Source organism: Hydra vulgaris, chromosome 14 (genome assembly GCF_038396675.1).
Source record: "Hydra vulgaris chromosome 14, alternate assembly HydraT2T_AEP".
Lineage (NCBI taxonomy): Eukaryota > Metazoa > Cnidaria > Hydrozoa > Anthoathecata > Hydridae > Hydra > Hydra vulgaris.
The window spans coordinates 9,583,186-9,605,000 of record NC_088933.1 but is presented as its reverse complement, the minus strand read 5'-3'; the positions used below and the strand labels follow the sequence as shown (position 1 = coordinate 9,605,000).

The 21,815-nt window shown below is 28.8% G+C and overlaps 1 protein-coding gene across 1 annotated transcript in view; it reads right to left on the bottom strand.

Moving 5' to 3' along the window:
* The window catches only part of LOC100208356 (mucolipin-3), a 54,678-nt gene extending 34,678 nt beyond the window's left edge, over nt 1-20,000 (bottom strand). The window contains exons 1-5 of the mRNA XM_065818213.1: nt 19,096-20,000; nt 7,964-8,125; nt 7,719-7,872; nt 5,382-5,448; nt 4,021-4,117 (exon numbers count right to left, since the gene is read on the bottom strand). Coding sequence (XP_065674285.1) covers nt 4,021-4,117; nt 5,382-5,448; nt 7,719-7,872; nt 7,964-8,125; nt 19,096-19,764 — 1,149 coding nt within the window. The 5' untranslated portion in view covers nt 19,765-20,000. The remainder of the gene's footprint in view (nt 1-4,020; nt 4,118-5,381; nt 5,449-7,718; nt 7,873-7,963; nt 8,126-19,095) is intronic.
* Between the last annotated feature and the right edge of the window lie 1,815 nt (nt 20,001-21,815).

The following is a 21,815-nucleotide window of genomic DNA, read 5'->3' as shown; positions in this document are numbered from 1 at the left end:
TTTTTCTTAATACTAACAAAATCTTTTTTCCCTAGCATTATTATTGAAAACTCATCACTTTAGTAACAGCTAACCATTAATTTAACTGTTTCTGGTGAAATAGGGTTTAAAATAAATAGGGTTTTTTTTAAGCAAAGATTATTAATTTTTAACTTGTCTTGAAGTTCGGACAAGATACTCAAACATTTCAAAGTAATTTGATATCTTTTTATGTGTCAATGGTCTATGCAGGTGTTAACATTTGCACCTTATGGCAATAAGAGTCAATTACATAAATTTTCTTTTTGATTTCATACATTAAAATATCTAGATTATGATCTTTCTTTAAACTATTCTTAGAAATGATGTTGTTTGTTTCTGCTTATAGAGAAGCTTCATCAGTATTATATGGTAATTAAAAATCTAATTTGCAACTCTTTCTATAGCGTTGCCAAACTTTTGTTTTGCTGCAGGTTTTGTTTTGTTTTGCTGCAGGTTGTGTTTTAAAACACTTTTCAATTGAAGTGGTGAAATCCCAAGCAATTCTACAGAATTAGCAAACATAACCTTTTCCTCACTTTTTAGCTTCCATTCCTCCAGCCAACTAAAATTTTCATCATTTTTACTGCTTTTTTGTAACATTTGTTGCAGAAATGTACAACCTGGCAATACATATATAATGTTTTTTTTGTAAAACTTTTGCCAAGTAAAGAGAAATCTTTACAAAAAAGTTTTAAAATTAACTGAAAATTTAATCATGAATCTCAATAAAATGTATCTCATTTAATTAACATATTAGTTCTGCTGTAACAATAATGTTAGAATACTTTACACTTGTTTTATTTTTCTTGTGATTTTTGCATCCTAAAAGGGATGCAACACTTTGTAACTTTTCTCTCAAAATATTTTCCATAGAATTGCTTATGATACAGCATATAATTCTAATTGAATTAAATTTTTCTTTTATACTTGCTAATCGCATTATTCACAAGGAATTTGAGATGAATAAGGAATTTGAGATGCTTATTTTCTAGAAAACCCAGCATTGTGGCAATTAGGGCTTGGCAACAGGTGGAAACCGTAACCGGTTAACTGATTTTTTTTCAGTTTTCTTGAAACTAAAAACAGATTTTTTTCTAAAAAAAAAAACAGTAAGTAATTACACATTACTAAATAGATAAAGATTTAAAGATTTCTTGTTTTGAAAAGCTAACAAGTAACATGGAAAGCACAAATATCATGAAAATATATATAGTTTTAAAAAGCATTTTGATATTGCGTTTAGTTTTATTTAATATTTTTTTACCAATTAATATTAATAGATTAAATATTGTTAATAGATAACATACTGACAGAACCTTTTAATAATATTTAAATTTTAAAATACTTATAATAATCAAAACAATCCAGAAAAGACAGGTCCACTAATTTGAAGTATTTTATCACTTTTTGATAACTGTTGATTTTTTCGCTTGTTGTTTCATTTTGTTTTTGATATTTTTGTTTGTTGTTCCATGGAACTTTTTGATATTTTTCCTTGTTGTTTCATTTTGTTTGTTGTTTAATTTTTTGTTTATTGTTAATTATATGAGATTGTTAAATAAAAAAAAAGCACGTCATCTTTGAAATAAAAATACAAAATATTGATCCTTCTTTTACTCTTCCAGTTTTTAAAACTAAATTAAAAAAATTCTCTCTATGGACAACATTCTAAAGTTCTAATAAAAGCGTATGTAAAGTATATTTGTTAAATCTTCAGCATACCATATATTAAAATGTTAGTATGTTGTATCTTTGCATTATGTTGAATCTTCAATATATCTATATATTATAAATAAATATGTTTGCTTTTTAGAGTTCTGATGATAAAATCCTTGTGATCTTCCTTCAGAAACCTAGATTTAAATTGTTAGTACGCTGAATTGTAAATATTTTATAAAAGTCTTTTATGTTATTATGTATCACGACTTATATTAAAGTTTTAATTTAAAAATTTGTTTAAAAACCATTTAATCTAGATTGTTACAAAATTTAAGTTTTTTCAAAATTCTGAAAAGGTGCTATTTTTGAGTGCTTACTTTGATAAAATTTTAGATAGAGACAACTCATGAATCAAATTTTACATAAATTAAATTTTTTTCAAGAAACTTAATATAAATTAATGATAAAAAATCAACATTTTTCCTAGAAATTTTGGGTTACAACCAGGCCCAGCGCTAGACATTTCAAAGGTGGGTGAAAAAAATATTATGGCGCCTTAATAAAATAAATTTTAAATTTTGTAATACATATTTTTTGAAAGAAAGTTTCAAATAATTTATCTTGAAAATGGTACTTTTCAAAAACAATACTTTTAAACCATGTTAACGATTGGTTAGCGGAAAAATGCAAATACATGATGAGGGCAGATGAGAGCTTTCATGAGACCAGGAACATAGTAGCAATTAGATACCTCTATAAGCATGCGCATTTTAAAAATTAAAGCGTGTACAATTATACAAGTTCAGAATACTTATTTATTTAATAAAATAATCAATGAAACTTATACATAAAAAATTTAATAATGATGAAGGAAAGCAACACTATGTTTTTATATGCTGACGGTTGACATTGCTGCAGCTGAATTAGCACCTTAAAAATACTTTTAAAAGAGTTCACTGTAGGTACATCTATTACATCATTTGCTAATTTATTCCAGCGACTCGCAACACAGTTTTTAAAAAAGTACCAAAATTCTTGGTACTTTTAATTAATTATATGCTAAGTTTAATGAGAAAGCGTAAACGCACTAACGTTTTTTAAGTTGGTTTTAAATAAATTTTTGATTTCTTCAACAGCGATTCTTTGTGACCTGATTGTTTTATTATAGTTTTAAATAATCTATTTCTTAAATAACTTAATAAAGACATTTTTATTTAAAACTATAATTCTTAGAAAGTATAAAAAAAGTAAATTTATACCTCATAGTAATTTTAATCAGTAAATTTTAATCAGTAATTTTATACCTCATCAATAAAAATAGAGTTTTTTACTTTTTTGTTATTAAAATCGCATTATGATTTTTTTTATCTTTAATCTTTAGGCACCCCTAATATCTTGGCGACTGAGACACATATGCCCTTTTTGGGTATTAAGTTTTAACTAATTTTTGGGGTATATGTTTTAATTAAAAGATTTTCAAAATTAAACACTAATATACAATAAAAAAATTAAAGTAAATTTAAAAAAAGTTTTTTTGAGTTGTTATAGTTTTCATTATAAGTTAATACATACTTATTCTACATTACATTAAGTAAGTCAAATCAAATTTAATATAAATATTTTTATAAATTTATATAGATTCATATTCTCAGGAGAAAAAAAATTGTATTTAATGAAAATTTGGTGCCTTTCGAAGCCTTGGTGCCTGGGTTAAAATTACCCATTGTACTCGCTGTCCGCCGGGCCTAGTTACAACCATAATTTTAGCTCCATAAAACAATAATTTACAAGTCAATAATTTTGATAAACAAGGCATTTCTCAATTCTATCATTCCTTAGAGCAGTACTTTTGAATTCCTCAAGTAAAAATCAATTTTGATTCTTTTTTTTAATTTTAGGGAAATCCTCCAAAACATCAATAAACTATATGTCAAAACTGCTTTGCTATCTCTTCAGATTACCACAAAAACCCTGAATCAGCATTATTTAACTGATAATAACAACCCATGCACATTTTTAGCTAAAATTTTCATAGTTCCTATTTATTTAATGTGGACTGCAAATGATGTGAAAATAAAACAATTCTGAGACATAAGGGTGACATAATCTGGATGATTTTATGTGGAACCCTATATATATATATATATATATATATATATATATATATATATATATATATATATATATATATATATATATATATATATATATATATATATATATATATATATATATATATATATATATATATATATATATATATATATAGCATTGTGTAAATATAATAAAATATGAAATATCTCAAATATTTTATTATATTATTATATATTAAAATATTACATTATTTTGCATTTCAAAACATTCAGGAACATGACGCAGCTTCAAACCATTCCAAAAGATAACACTCAAGTTAAACTTTAAATGAATGGAAACCACACTAAAATATAACAATTTGAAGTTTTTTGCAAATAGTTTAAAAAATTAAAAAAAATATGAAAATAAAATAATGTAAATAGTAACAGCATTATGTAATTTTCTTATAGATGACTTTATGTGTTTGCTTTGCCTATATAAACAAAAATATTTAACTTTTAAAATAGAAACAAACAATAACTCTAAAATAAACACATCTTGCTCCTGCTTCAACAAAAAATTCACTTTTATGTGATGCAAGACATTTAACAATCATGAGCAACTCAAATAAAGCTTTTGTAAAAAAGACCACATGGATTTTTCTTTTATTATTATTTACTAATTATTAGTTCAATAAATTATGACTTGAATTAATTGGTCTATTACAGCGAAAAAATAATTTAATTACACAAAAATTGATAGTAGCTCAAAAACCACCAGCTCTTAGAATTAAAAAAAAAAGTTGGCAATTTATAGCCAACCTGAAACTATTTTTGGTCAGCGCCAAATTTTAAACACAAAGGTTTCACCAAAACAATATATAGAAACAAGACCAGCAAAAAATCGCAGACCTCAGACACTTTTAGGTCAGCAGTCGGAATGCTTAATGATGACTTTAATTCTGAGAGCTGAAAACTATAAATATTTTTACTTTTTTTGCACAATGAAGTTAAACTATTAAACTTATTTTTTTTCAATTTTTAATTGCCTAAACAAAAATTGCCTAAAAAAAATTTAATTGGACACCTAAACAAAAACAGAATTGTGAAAAGTCCTGTTTGCAACAGGCTATCTTTACTCAAGCACAAGTTTTCATGGTTTCAAATTTTATATAATTTCATATTTTTCAGACAATTCATGATATTTTATTTATATTTTCACATTCATGAGATTTTAGTACTTTCTCTATCGAATTTAGTACTTTCTCTATCGAATCAATATGGTATGTACATTTTCTAACAAGATCTTTCTGTAAGTGACAAGAAATTTAATTATGAAAAAAATTGTCAGTTTTGTTTTATGTTTGCTTTATTCTACTTCTTCCATTTCTTTCAAATAAAGGAGAACAAGTCTCTTTATATTACTGGTCTGGTTTCAAAATGCCTACTTGTGACCATAATAGATTTTGAAAAAGTACTTTCATAACTTTTTTTATAATTTGATATATGCTCATTTTTGTATATTTAACTTGTGGCTTGCAACTCCGAAAGTAAATTTGTAACCAAAAACATATAAATAAACAAAGAACATTACCACACAATAACATTATAAAGATTGTATAGCTTTACCTGTCAAAGAAACCATTCTGATGTAATTTAAAACTTAAAATAGATTTTGAAAACATCTCTACGCAATCTAAAATAACAAACATTCTTTATATTTTATTTAAAAAAAAATTATATGTTAGTTATTGACAACTATATTTGAGTAAAGTAGATCAAGTTAAATTAACACTAAAATGCCCTTTGAAATTCACAGACTAAGTGATTGTGAATATCATTGATTGTTTATGAAACCTTGAGAAAATTTGAGAGTAATACTGTTTTGGGTTGAATGAATATGACTGCAAGGTCAAATTTTGTTTGTACACACTGACACAGGAATAGTGGCTGGGTAGAGTTATATCCTGAGTGTCATGTTCCTACCCCCCAAATTTTTAATAGACTATAAAATATAATTAAAATATAAAATATTTAAAAAAAAATTTGTATACCACACCACACACCCCTATCACAGATAAAAACCAGTGGCATGATCCCTGTGACCAGCAAGGTATTAGCTAGCTCGGTTGCTTTGAGGTCAATTAGCATAATTTTGGCAAGTGGTATGAATAATACATTTTGTGGTAAGGATATCTAATTTGAAATCAAAAGACTAATATTCTTATTTCAATATTGCATACAAATATTGCATGCAAATATTGCATGCAAATATTACATATAAATAATTCATACAAATATTGCATACAAATATACAAACATATAAATCCTAATCATTTTACATATTAAAGAAATCATTATTGAATATATCATTTTTTTTTTCTCACTGATAATTGTTCTCACTGATAAAGATATCTTAAAATGATAGATGTAAATCAATAAATACAATTAATGTATTATAAATATATTAAAATGTATTAGATTTTAATTTATTAGTAAATACATATTAGATTGTGTACAGTGTTTCATAATCAGATTTATAATAGTTCTCTCCGCCACCACCATTTTAAGTATGCTTCTTTACTTAAATGTCTAATTCTAAATCATATCCTTTTCTGCAATATAAATGCGTATGTTATATTATTATATATATATTGCAGTTGGTTCCTTTTTGATAAACATAAAAAAACTTATTGTGAAGTAAGAATGCATCTCATAATTTCCGGTAAAAAAAGACTTTTGCATAGTAAAATTTCCAGTAAAAAAAGACTTTTGCATTGCAAAAATCTCTAATTGATATAATGATATATTAAAAAAAATCGCAACTTCAGTTGTAATTTTTTTTATATATGATTATATCAATTAGAGATTTTTATAGTTAGTTCCTTTCTGTTAAATGTTGTCTAAATTACATAACAGATCGATTCTCTTTCCTTTGGACTATGAAAAATGATCTGCCATCAGCCCATTCTTAGTGTTATCACCACTAATTGACGGATCACAGTGGAACTTTTGCCAGGAAATTGGAAAATCTATATTTTATGAAACAATTGAACTTTTATGTGTGCTTCTTTGGGATATTTTTTGAAATCATTTTGTTTCTAAATGAATGAATATATTTTCACAAAATTTAGAAATATTTTCAGTTTAAAGCAAAACAACACATAACAACTCTTCATACTTTTTTTCTTTTTCTTTTTTTTTCTTCTTTTATTTTTTTTAATAACTAACAAATTACATAACATATCTAGATCAGGACAGATTTTTTTTAATTCATGGAACTGGTTTAATTTCATAGCATTTCAAAGTTATTAATAAAAAACAGTAAAGATACAACTTTAAATATTTTGATACAATTTTTTCTTTAAATTCAAACATAAAAACAAAATTTTATGATGAGTCTCAAGTTTTAGCTCTGAAATTTATTCTGCACAATATGAATTTTTTCATACACTGGGCATGACACAGAATTTTACTTTCATTCTTCTGTTTTAAGGTCTGCAGGGATAAAGTGTAGTTCTTCTTAGGAAACCTATAAAAATTTGGCTACGAGGTTAGTTTTTATTTTACTTTATAGGTCATATTTGTAAACAACTGTCTAAATACTGAAAACTAAAAAAAATTGATAGCATAAGGTTTAACATCATTATTTTACAGTTACGATTAAATAGTTTACACTAATAAATTATTATTAATAATTAATTACTTTTATTTACATATAATTATTATTGATTCTGATACTAATAGACTTAGCATCATAATGACAACCAAGATTTTAATTAGTGATAGTTTAGTGATAGACATTTAGTTTTAACTAAAATAATTTTAAAATAAATTTATTTTTTATTTATCAAATGAATTATCAAATCTTTTTTAACACCACTGAGATTTAAATCTTTTTTGATATTTTATTAAGTTTTCTTTTTACAAAATTATACAAGAATTTATATATATAAAACTTGACACCTTCTATTGTTGCTGCATCTTGATCTATTCCACGACTCATATTACCATTAGCATACTGATACTGCTTCAAACATATTAATATAGGTAAAGGATTATTCTCTACAAAACCTGCATATCGAAACTTACCAATTGATATTTCCATCAAATTGTAATACTAGCAGAAAAGAAAAAAAAAAACACAAAAATTTTAAACTATTTGTTTTTATTTTCAAATTTGTATTAGGCTAAATAAGAAAAAACCTTACTGTTTCATTAGTAAATACCATTGCATCAATAAGGTCTTGTTTAGAGAAGATAGAGAATGGTGTAGTACCATCATATGATTTAATAAAAAGATTTTTAAATGCATTTTGTGTATTTTTCATAAATGCAACAGAAGCAAAACGATCTGTACCAAACAAAATAACCTATATTTTAAAAAATATAACAATATTAATAAAAGTATTAATAAAAATATAAATACATTAAATTTGCTATAGTGTAAGGCATATTATATGTTATTAACTATCCTTGCCTTGTATAATTTTTAATGTAATGTTTTGCAAAATAAACAAGACACTTTGATGATGACAGTATTTGGCATCATTTTGATGCCAAAAACTGCTTGCCTTGAGGTCAACTAATGCTTATTTAAAGAATTGATTTTAAAAAAGTTTTTATTTTTATAACATTTCAGATAAAATCTTTTATCTGAAATAATGTTATTAAAATAAATAATAAATAATGGATTTTATCCAAACAAAGAAATAACTATAACAAAAAAAAATAATTAAGAACAGCACAAGCAGCTCATAGCTAAAATGTTGTTGTGCATTCAAACTAATGCTATAAATCAAGAGTTTTAACGTGTAGCACTTGTGAAAAATAAAGCCTAAACAATGCGCACCAAAAGCATTAAAAGGGACATCATCCATGCGCAACATGGCACTGATAATACTCTGATATTTTGCAGCTGACTGATTCCATCGTTACGTGAGTTACTTTTGAACAATAGTCAAACTCATAAACCGGTGGTTCATACTTCAGCATAATGCTTTGTGAAATTGCAATTTATCGCAAAATATTATTTAAACCGTACAACAAAAAATATTCAAAAATTTTTCTAAAAAATTGAACATTTCTTATCTCAAATTATAAATCAAAAATTCTTAAGTGCGTTATTTGCACACATCAATTTTTCTAAGAACTTAACTTTTATCGTAAAGCATCACATCAGGTTTAGTTAGCCAAACCCATGAATTCCCAAACAAATGTTTTTCAACTGTGGATACTAAAACTTGATTTGCAAAACTTCTTTTACTTGTCCAGGAAATTCTGATGCATTGTAATAAACGATTCACCAATCACCCACGGAAAGTGTCAAAATTAAACTGTGACCATTTTCATCTATTTGCGTAAGTAATCTGAAAATAAAATGGTGCACTTTATTTTGTCCAAAGCTGTTTCCTGCAGCATGATTTCGACGCGTTGATTTGCTGTGACACAATGACTTGTTTTTATGCCTTCAACATCTTTTACATTACTCCATGGGATGAATTTACTGGTTAGCTTATCAATCTCTTCTTGCTGAACATGAAAAATTATTTTAGGCATTAACATGGTTGTCAATTCAGCAAAATCTTTAAATGATTGAACAATGGTGTTAGCTCCCTTTGACATAATTTTTTGACGTACAAGATATTTTGTTTTCCCACCAATTGCGTCAATTATCCCCTTTCCATGGGAAGTGGCAAAATACTTCCACTGAAAATTTTTGTGATATCGACAGACCAGAAGTTGCAACAAATGCAACATGTATTTATTTTTAAATTCAGATGATGGTCCATCCAACCAAATGATTTCTTCATCGTAATAATTTGAATCAGGCAATTTCATAATATATTCGTATACTTTGAAAAAAAAATGCAAAAATAGTATCCTTGTTTTTCTTCAGAGTATCGGAGCAAATAATAAAACCTTGTTGTGTACCCCTTGCAAACGTAGCTGCTGTAAAAAGAGTAACGCTAGATCTGCTCCACATAGCTGACTGGATTTTAGATTGATATTCGCATGAATATGACATTGCAAAATCTATTTGCAGGATTCTGGAGGTACACTTTGTTTTGTCTTTAGAAAATTCTTTAGCTTGGATTCTTTTCACCCGCACATGCTTTACAACCTTTTCAAAACCCTCTTGAATGACACCAATAAGTTCTCCAGCAGTACCCTGCTGCTGAATCTTGCGCAGTCGCGACTTTGATTCAGCAATGTTGTCACGTTTGACGTACTCATTAATCCATTCGTACCAAATTACAATGTCTTCCATTTTTCCATTCCATTCTTGTTAGATTTAATATTAAAGCCATTTTTACATAATTTACACTCGTTTTTGCAACAGGTCTTGGACATATCTAATGCACTAGAAGAACACAAAATATTATCCCACCAATTATTTTTATACACAATGCCCAATCCGCTCAAACGTAGTATTAAATTTTCATGCATCACACATTTACACTGATCAGCTGGTGTATTTTTTAAAAGCAGTACATTAGGTGGACGGAGAGCACAAAATTTGGAAAAAAAAATTTAATTGTTTCATTATTCTCAAGAAATAACGTATATGCTTCACGGAGAAACATAGTCAAGTAATACTTCCTCAAAGTTTCCTTTCTTCCATTTTTCCAAACAGCCATTGTATCTGACATGCTTGCCATAGTGTAAACAATGTCTGGTTAAAAGTAAAAGTCTTTTACTAGTTTTTCAAAATCGTCTTCCAAACCTTCCACATTGCGTTTTTTAAACGAACATGCTGCATCAATTTTAAGGCCAATATTTTCAGCAACCTTGTTAATTACTGCAAACCTTTTATTGGGAGACAGTGGTAAAGCTTTGAAACAACATTTTACAGCTTTCCCAAGCGTTTGCAGACAACAAAATGAATATGACGTAATTGTCGTGTTTGACTCACCCAAAAGTTCTCTAGTTGACGTTACCGTAGATTTCATAGTTTTCTTTTTCTTAGCTTTACATTTCGCCACCCTTGCAGCTACTTTACGCCTATTTTCAGTTAATTGTTCTTTGTCATTTTAGCAAATTTCGCAACATGAACTTGTGCAATTCTTTAATTTTCGCGAACTTGAAATTTTGGATCTTCCTTTTTCTTTTTCATTCTAAACTTTTTAATTCTTTCTGCAGAAGTCAAGACCCATAGTTTCACTGCTTCCATCAAAATTGAAAAAGAAAAAAATTAACTTGACAAAATAAGAAACTGAACTGCATTGAGACTTGCTTCCAACTGTAAGTTGAATGATTGTAAATATGTGAACCTACGTCAGTTAAAATATTTGCAAATGCAACTAGAAAGTAAATAAATGCATGTGTAATTAAGGAATGTATTTATGAACACAATGCCTACATACTCATTTAATTCAAATGCTAAGAAAATTTGAAAATCATGTGAAGTTGCATTTAAATGTGCCAATTTAAGGAATCCTATAAATAGATTCATAGTATTTGTACATACTATTTATACATATTTATTTATAGATATCCATATTCATAGATACATGGTAGTTATTATCGTTATGTGGGTTACCCAATTATATTATCATAAATTTAAAAGGCAATTAAAATCAAAGCCACATAATATCAAGTATAAATAAGCATCTAGTTAAACTTGTTTATAATATTAAGTCATGATATTAAAAACAATATGCTTGTTGTGCAGCATTAAAAAATTTGCGTTTTCGTTACGTGTGTTACCACTTATTGACTTCACGTTAATATTTTTAAAGTTGAAACAGCAGACCGCCGTCTTATTTTACTTAAATGCTATCACATGTGAGTTGGTAAATATTTCTTGAGAAAATAATCACTCAACATATCTAGCACTTTTATTAACACAAGTCGAAAAGATTAGTGTTCATTTAAGTAAAACTTAAATTTTCCCACACTTGCCTTGTCTTCTGTATTAAAAAAAATATCAGGGAAATCATAATACGTTAGCACCTACACTTTATGACAATTTAGTATGTTTTGTACAAAAAATAAAATACTATATTTCATTTTCTGTGCATTATAAAAAATGTGAATTTGGTTCACCTTTCGTGGAATCAGTCAGTTGTTGATGTAATCAGCCTTTCTGAGAGCTACCACAAAGTTTGGGAAACCTTACAACCAGCTGGCGCCGTAAGGTTTGTAAGGTCCCAACCGGCGCCGGGTTGTAAGGTTCCAACCATTTGTAAGGTTGTAAGGCTGTAACCAGTTGTAAGGTTTGGTCAACCGGTTGTAAGGTCAACTGGTTGTAAGGTTGTGAGGTTGTAACCGTTGTAAGGTTGTAACCGGTTGTAAGGTTGTAAGGTCAACCGGTTGTAAAGTTGTAAGGTCAACCGGTTGTAAGGTTGTAAGGTCCCAACCGGCGCCTGGTTGTAAGGTCCCAACCAGCGTCGTAAGGTTGTAAGGTTACCCTGTAAATATTGGACATTAATACTTTTGGAGAGCACCGAAAAAACCCTTTTGGGGTCTTGTTATATACACATAGGTGACTTACCTGGCAAATTTTCAAAATCTTTTACCGACGTCCAAGGGAGAAAAAGCAATTTGAAGTTTTTAGTAAAAATATCCAAAAAAGAACCAAAAATGTCAAGAATCATTTTTGTTTACTGGCATTAATTTTCTTCAAAAGTGAAATTTTCTTGTGATACTTGATACCAAAATATTACAAACACAATTAATTAAAATAGTTTTACAATTTTGTGCCGATAATTTCAAATATTGCTTCTATAAGAGTTGAGAATGTTTTTAACACTTGGAAACAAAATTCTCTAAAAATTCTTTTAAACATTTTTCTGAAAATATTTCTTCTAACTTTTAAGCATGTTTGCTGTTAAATTCCACAACACAGTGTAGAAGCTGGGTTCCAAACTCAGGATGTGAATCTTTGTCAGTGAGTCTTAAACTTTAAATGCATTGCTTCAGTTGCTTGTTCACTGAACAATCCAAGTGCAGACCCATGTTGATCAATGAACTTGGAAATGTGATAAAAACTGCATGTGCCTTTGAAGTCACTGTAACTGGCAGAGAGAGAAAAGAATCTTTGAACTTTTCAATTTTTTCTTTGAAGTCACCCTCAAGTGACTTTCCAAAGCAGGAAGAAACAACATCTCTAAAATTGCGAAATGTTTCAATGAAACTCTGAGCTTCATAAGTAAAAGCTTTTTCAGCCAGTTTTATAAGAATGTCAACATTTTGCAAAAGTTTGTGACATTCATTTCCAGCAAACATGGTAATATGGCTGAAGTTGAATGTGCAACAGAGCAGGCCATTGATTTGCTCCTGGCCAAAGTTCTGAAAGATTTTTGAAAAGATGATTGACAATTCCTAGTGGCAAATGTAGTTCCATTGGTGGAATAATGTCCAAAATAAGTCTTAAGTCCTCTATGTTGATCAAAGGAGGATGAATTGTGTTGTCAAAATCTTTAGCCATTTTGAATTTGGAGCCAGCAGACACAAATGCTCTGTAGCTCTCTTGTATTGAACCAAAACTTCTGGAAACTCCACATTCTGAGAGGTTGTCTGAATCGATGTTACACCAACAGCAGGGGTGTTTACTTGAATGAGACTGAATTCCACATAAGATGTTAGCAATTTTGAGATCACAAGAGATGACAAAAGAGACATCTTTAACATGGATTTGGTCCAACATCACCTTGACAGTCGCATATGTTTCAGGCACATCTTCCACAATTGTAACAATGAGTTGACGCTTTACATCTGTATCACGATCAATTGAGTTTGTGAGTAGGCGTGAACTTTTTTGTTGAGGACTTTTTGACTCATCAACTTCTTTTGTGCTTATAATGCCAAGACTAATTTTCAGAAATGAACCACCACCATCTATTTCCAGCTTGACTAAATGCTGAGGGGAGTAATCTCTTGAATGCAAAACATGATTGTTAGGTCTTGCAGGTTTTTGCAGTGAACCATTGATTGTTTTTCTTCTTTTCCCTTTTCCATGGTAAAATTTAACTCTGACAAGGTGAAGAAATTTGCAAGAGTTTGTCCAGCAGCAGCAAATTTTTGCTCAAAATATGGCTCAACTAGTCGATAATCCCAGTGGATTTAGCGTTGATGCTAGAAGTCTCATTCCTGTATTTGAAAGTCCAGTGTTTAGTTAAACATTTACTAAACTTTGTGTTATAAGAGGCGCGCTGTTTACTTTGTGAGCAATGGAAGGGCCTGAATAAAAAAAGAACAAACAAGTTCATCTCTTTCAAAATAATTTCACAACAAAATCTATTTTTTCTAACTTATTGATATAAAATTCAGACCATTGCATAGGATGGTTCTCTATTGGTTAAAAAAAATTCAAAGAAGTTACAATAATAGAACTATTATACACCTATTTTGGCCACAATTTTTATTGCTCTAAATCAAAACTACGTTATTTTATAGTATTTCATTGTATTGTAACAAGTAATGTGGTATAAAAAAAAAACAGCAATGCAAAATTAATTTGAACGGTATAATTTTTTAATATGTTTACCTTACATAGCGGACAAAAAATACTAAAAACCAGAGGAAACATATAATACAAATCAATGCATATTTTTGATATGTAAAGAAAAAAATGCATCAAATCTACAGTTTCCAGTAGACCAATTTGATATGTATGCTATTAACATTGCCATTTTGCATATTGTCATTTCAAGAAGTTTTAGTGCATATGTATAATATATTATAGTATACAGCAGCAAATTTAATATGCAAGGGGTCAAAATCATGTGTCTAAGAGATGAACTTCTTTATTCAAATGTTACCTGGTCTAACTGGAAACAATTTTTCACCAGTTCCTTGACTGAGTCTAACTGTTTCATAAGGAGAAGCTTCTTTGTTGGCAATGACAGATACTGCAATTTGCTCTGCCCCATTAATGTCATCTTGCATCAATGACTGTAAATTTCTGTGTCTTGTTCCAGGTGTGCAAAAATGTCTGTGACCTCGAGCTATGACTGACAAACATTGTGTGCACCTTTTTTCTGCAGATGGAGGTTGTTGATTTGCACTTGATGTCCCTGGTGTTGCAATAGTTTGTTCCATAGTTTGTTATTTTGATGAAGATTAAACGAAAATTGGATGCTGTTGATTTAAATTGAGCCAACTGATTTGGCAAATGAGGCGTTCACACCTATTTGCTGTTCTTGTAAGAGGCTTTATAACAATGGAGTCAAAATTGTAGTAGTGGTAGTGGACTGTTCAAATCACCATTGTCTCTTTTTTGCAGAAGAATACGGCAAGTGTTGCAAATTCCTCTTGGGACTCTTTCATCCTCAAATTTCAAATCACTTTTTACAAGTTTCAGCACTCGTGCAATCATAAAGTCAGTTAATTCTCTGTCACATTTTCTCATGCACAAAAAGCAAACAGTTTTTTTGCAATCTTCATGAGTTCTGGCTTTGTTTGGCATTTTGATTTGTAACAAAAACGTTTTTCACCACTGTAAACAAAAAACTTGATATTTATATTATCCTCAGAGTTGTTTACTTTCTACTTTTTATATTCTTTGGAACCTAAAAAGAATTTTTCGAAAACTAAATTACTAAATATTTTTCAAAGTTCAGCTACACATTTCTTATAATTTATAATTTAGCAAATGTAATTTGACAAATACATTTACTTTTAGCACTTTTAGCCAATAATTTCCACATTAAAATATATTTTATAGAAAATGGTGAAATTTAATTTAAGAGGTTGAATTCCTTGCTTTTACACTCAAATACTGATTAAGAGCAATTAAAATAACAAAATTACAAAAAGAAACTAAACAGGAACAAAAATTTTTCAGACAATAAGCAAAGTACAAAAAAATTAGCAGTAACTAAATTTAGTTCCACCATTAATAAGTTACCAACCCTAATTTTCAGGTATTGTTTTTTTGTGTAAGGGTGGTAGAGGGGATTATTTTTAAACGTGAGGTTATCCCCATTTTAGGAAATTTCAAAATATTTTAAACTAAACTTTTACAAAGCAGGAATTAAAAATATATCACATTATTTGTGCTAGTCATTTTATTCATAATAATATGGGTAAAAAAATATTTCAATGAAATTGCTGTAAGATAAAAGTAAGGCTGTTCTAATTAATTGTGTTTTGTAATATTTTGGTATCATTGCACAAGAACATTTCACTTTTGAAGAAAATTAATGCCAATAAGCAAAAATGATTTTTGACAATTTTTGGTTCTTTTTTGGATATTTTTACTAAAAACTTAAAATTGCTTTTTCTCACTTGGGCGTCAGTAAAAGATTTTGCAAATTTGCCAGGTAAGTCACCTATGTGTATATAACAAGACCCCAAAAGGGTTTTTTCGATGCTCTTCAAAAGTATTAACGTCCAATATTTACAGGGTGTGCGGCCTCAGAACCATTAAACTGAGTTTTAGAGCTGTACCCTCATTAGGAGATAACAGGAAGAGTTGCATAGCCACTATCAAGGACACACAAGCAAAAACCTATGAGTACAGTCAAGAAAATCCAGCATTCATGATACTAGGCAGGAAACAATGTAACACAGGTTTACATCTACCCCAGCTTAATAGATAAAGTAGGGGTTTGAGGCTAGTTAGAAAAATTATTTTTGCTTACCTCTAAAATCATTGCCTAGGAGGTCTCCTACAAGACAATAGCTGAATGCAGTTAACATCTTCCCAAAATGAGTATTTTTATTGAGATATTATCTTTAGCTTTTACTTAATCAAGAGCCGCAAGGCAGGGAATTTTTGTTAATTTCTGTTAGTTTTTGGTTTTTAGAACTTTTGTTAAAATACGACATACTGGTCTTCTCCATAAATAATCTTACTAACTACTTCCTTTTGCATATTATGTAAAAGGAAGTAGTTATTAAAAAAATTCTTTACTCCTCCCTACCAAATTGTAAGGAGGAAGGAAGGGTGGAGGGCAGAAAATCTCAGATTTCGGGAAAAATCTCCTCGATTTCAATTAACTGCTACCCCCAAACAAATAATTTTTTTTCTAAACATTCACCCTCTCTAACACTTAACTAACAATGTTCAAGGAAAAAAACTGGATAAATAAGAATTTTTAGAGCACTTAGGAAAGACCACAGTAAACAGACAAGACTTAATAGAATGACAAGTAAAACAAAAATGAATTTTAGCAGATGGCACAGTCCCAATCCCAAATGCTATACAGGAAAAAAAGTTCTACAGAATTTCTATAAACTTTTGAAACATATGGCCTATAGAAATTCTATAGAATTCTATAAAACTTCTATAAAATCTTTGTTAATTTCTATAGAAAATCCTATAGAACTACTTCCTACTTTTTTTTCTATAGAAAAAAAAGTTTTATATCAATTTCTATAAAAATTAATAGAGATTCTATAGAAATTCTATAGGCCATATGTCTCAAAAGTTTATAGAAATTCTGTAGAACTTTTTCTAAGGTAGCTCTTTAGAGCAATGCCCATTATAGTCTTTATAGAAAAGAGAAAGTGAAGCAATATTACAACGATGTGACAATGGTTGGAGGTTGGCCGCATGAGCAGGCCCAAATTATGTTCACAATGCGTTTTTGCACCTTGTCTAAGAGAAAAAGGGCATATATCAAATCAATTGACTTGATATATGGTTTCTAAGAGAGATTGGAAGTAAGACTTAAGTAAGAGTTAAAGTTCATTAGCCACTGTAAGTCTCATGCTATAGCTAAAGTGAGGTCCTCTTCAAACTCAAACGTCTCTTCCAAGCAAACAGAGAGTTTTGGCTTCTCATCAAGACAAGAATATATGGTAGCATCATCAGCAATCATTGCCATCTTAAATGTGAGAATATCTGGAAGATCGTTAATGTAAACTTAGTATTAATCGTAGTATTAATGACAACTTTAATACTACGATTGGTAAGGAAGGATTCAATAATTTTAAAGATGTTACCTGATACATGGTAAGAAAGCTTATGGAGAAGACCAGTATGTCGAATTTTATCAAAAGCTTTAGAAATGTCAAGAGCAATAGCCTTAACCTCTCCACATCTATCTAATGCACAATAAAACCTATTGTTTATTACTGTTAACAAATTTGCTGTAGAACAAGAAGATTAAAATCCATATTGATGATCAGAAAGTAAGTTATTAGATTCAAGATGAGAAGGTAAGTGTTTGTTAATTAAAGACTCAAAAACCTTACTTATGATAAGAAGAAGACTATTAGGACAGTAGTTACACAAGTCAGATTGCTCTTCAGAGTTTTTGAAAATAGGGACAACATATGCTGCTTTCCAGCAGGCTGGAAAACAAGACTCTGATAGGCAGTTGCTAAATAGTTTTGAAAGTAAAGACAACAGCTCCAGAGAATACTTCTGCAAGACTATAACAAGTATATTGTCTGGACCACAAGCTGTAAAAGAGTCTAAGCAAGAAATCACTTTAGATAGAGAAGCTGGAGTGATATGAATGTCAAGAAATGGATCAACCATTATTCAGGAAGCAATAAGATAATTACTGAAACCAATATGTAGGTTGGTGGGTTTTCATTAAATTATCTTAATTGCATCATCCAGGAAATACTGAAAACAATAAAAGAAAGAAACTTGTTTAGAGTACAACAGAGACCAAATGGAGCGTACCGTTCACGCTAAAGCAAACATTTTTGGAGCAACATCAAAACAAGTGTGTTGTCAAACTAGGAAGAAATTAGTGGTAACTTTCTTCCTAGTAGACTAGAAAGAAAGTGACCACAAATTGGAGACTGTGATGGTAATGTTGCTACTGATGCAGAGAATGACAATAATGCAAAAAAAGAAATTGACTCAATGATTGATGCTGTAAACTATGCTTACGTCAATCTGCCTATGGACTTGATCAAGGCTTAAAAGCGCAACCTAATTTAAGTCAGAAGCTGTTATCAACAATATGAACATTAGTACTGCACATTCGACAGATGCAGCATTCGTACTAGACTTGTATAAAGCATGTGCTTTAACATTGATAACGAGGATATACCTGACATTCTGTTTTTAGTCAAACCTGTGTGGCAAAATTGTTTGTGCCATAATGCTTGTGCATTATGTCAGTCTTCTCACACAACACTTTCAACTGGTTTATGTTTAAAACTGTTTATTTTTGTAAAAAAAATTTCAAATAAATTTTTTTATTACTTGTAAACTTGGTATAAGAATTAGATTAGTTTGTTTTTGTGTATATAAAAAAAACATTTATTATCCTGGCCAGGTTGTTTTTTTTTGTTGTTCTTTACTTTTTTAAAAGTAAAAAACAACAAAGGAGTTTGTTGATCTTTACTTTTAAAAAACTAAAATAATAACTAAAAGTTTCTGAATGCTATTGTTAGAAAAAGTATTCTTTAAAAATATATATACAGTTACCTGTGCAGTTACCATAATAATTTTCAAAACTTGAATTCCTAATTTCCATGGCTTTCTTCCAAGTTTATATTTTTCAAATGGAGACATAAAATGATACTGTAATTTATATCGCATCTTATTTTCCTCAATTTTTGAAGCTTTAGTTCTTTTAAATTTACGAATTTCTGAATATTTTTGCCACCATTTAGTAATATAAGATAATGAATGAACATCATCTGCCAGTGATTGGGTACCATCAGATTTATTACTCTTAGTTTCTTCTTCAGATGTAGTAGAGTTGATTGAATATGATTGCATTGGTTTTTTATTTTGAATTGAAGTATTTTTCATTGAAATTACTTTTTCAATTAACTTAGAAAACTTAGATTCAGGAGATGTAATGACAGTACTTTTTCCCGCCTTAAGTTTAACATTAGGTAACTTTTTTTTATCTGTTGGAGTTATACCTTCATTAATGTTGTCAGAAAAATTATCAAAAATTTCGTTTTCGTGATGTCTGTCTGAAGTAATTTCTGAACTAAAATTCAATAACTTTACATTATTTTGTATCAATGATAAATCCTTTGGAATTTTTTCGATAGATTTATCTTCACCATTTTTATAAGAAATATTTTCATTATTTATTTGTTCATCATCAGCACTGCTAAAATCATTACATTTGGAATCCATTATAAAGCTAAAATGAAACAAAATAAATATACCAAATAAAATGGGTACAAGTATAATTTTAATTTAATTATATGTTTGTTTACTACGGCCGTTTTTATTTTTCATTATCCTTTGCTGGTGACGAACCAGCATGATGGTTTATTTGTCTACGACTTAAACAACAGCTTTCCTAGATTTGGTTAGGCTCAAAATTATTGTCTTGTTCAACTCCTTTCCGATTTAAAGCACGAATCGTCAAGTCGAAAGGCATTTTATTTCAGTAAATTGCGCTCAAAGTCAATAAAAAATCATACTATATTATGTTTGAAAGACATCTTGCATAAATGAGTGAATGTATTTTTGAAAATATTTTATTTTTATAGATAACATTCAATCCTAATTTTATTTATTTTTATTTATAGTGTTTTTTTACTTTTTAAGATTTTGTAAAAAGTATTCTAAAAACATAACTATTGACCCAGTGCAGTTTGATCATAGGGCAAAGTTTGCCCAGTTGAGTTTGTTCAATGACCATGCCCAGCAAACATTATATAGCGAAATTTCAGTGGACCTATATGGGCATTTTAAGCGGATTACTGTAGTTTTACTCATCGAATCATTAGTGGACCATTAGTGGCAGCCGCCAAAAGCGACTAGCAAATAACTAGTCACTATTAACATGTCAGAAATTTATCGGGCTGACATCTTTTATGGTCCACTAAGTAACCGATGAGCAAAACTCCAATAAACTGCTACAAAATGCCTGTATAGATCCACTGTATATCCACTAAAAAAATGTTTGCTGGGTGTGCTTTAGCGAGCTAAGAATCTAGGTGAAAGTTGTAATTAGTAATTCAACCCTCTTTCCAAAATAAATCATATTTATTGGATTATCGTTAGAAGTGTAGGATAAAAGAATTTTGATACATCAATGTAAACTTTGAATAATTTTTGTTTGACTTTAATATGCTCACTAAAATTTAAATGAACTGCATTATCCTAGCGCAAAATTTAGGGTCTTGTCAAATTTTTATGCGATTATGTCAAATAAAACATAAAAAGGAAAAATTTTAAACATCAAAGAAATAAAAACGGACCAATCATAATTACATTTTATAAAAACATCTTTATAAACAAGAAATTAAGTTCCTAGCGTATTTTCATTTAAGATGGTAGACCACTAATAAAAAAAAATCTTTTAAAAATTACATTTTAGAAATTATTTTTATATAAGTTGATTAAAATTTACATTATAATGACAATTTTTTTTTTTTTTTTTTGATTAATAAATGGCTTGAGAAATTTGGTCCCGAAAACCCCAAAATAGGGTTATTTCGTTGCGGTGAATATCTCAAAAACTATGTATGGTATCAACTTGAAATTTTTCAGACTTGCTTTTAATATAATGAAAAAGATCCTGTACCAAAAAAGACAAAAGAAAAACATTAAACAGTTTTTTTTTAAATGAAAAAAACACTTCGAAAACAAAAAAGGGGCATTTTTGACCATACTTGGACTTTAATATCTTTTTATCGAGTTATCATAATGCAATAAAAGTGGAAGAGGACATCCATAATAACTAAAGGAACAACTCCTAAAAATTTTATGAAAATCGGTTAAGAGAATCAAGAGATAATTACCGCAAAGTCGTGAATTTTAAAGAACTGAGAAAAACACATTTAAACAAAAAAAAAAACATTAAACACTTCAAATAAAAAATAAAAACACAAAAAAAAATCTATTGAAAATTATTATCTTATTATAAACGTATTGTGGAAAAAAACTAACGCAAAATTAAAATAAAATATGTTTAAAAAAAGTGATAATATTATTAAACAATATTATTATCAAAGTAGTATTTCAGTTAGAAAAAAAAAGTTTTTCTTTTGATTTGCGATTATAAAAATTATAAACTTAACTAAATATTTGTTTATAGTAAATAAATAAAAAGTTTATAGTAAATAAATAAAAAGACTAAAATTCTCCTTCACCATAACATAAACTTTCTTTTTCCTCATCTTTGTCCCTTACGAATACTTCGTAACTGCTTTCGCCTGCATTTTCCCTTTTCA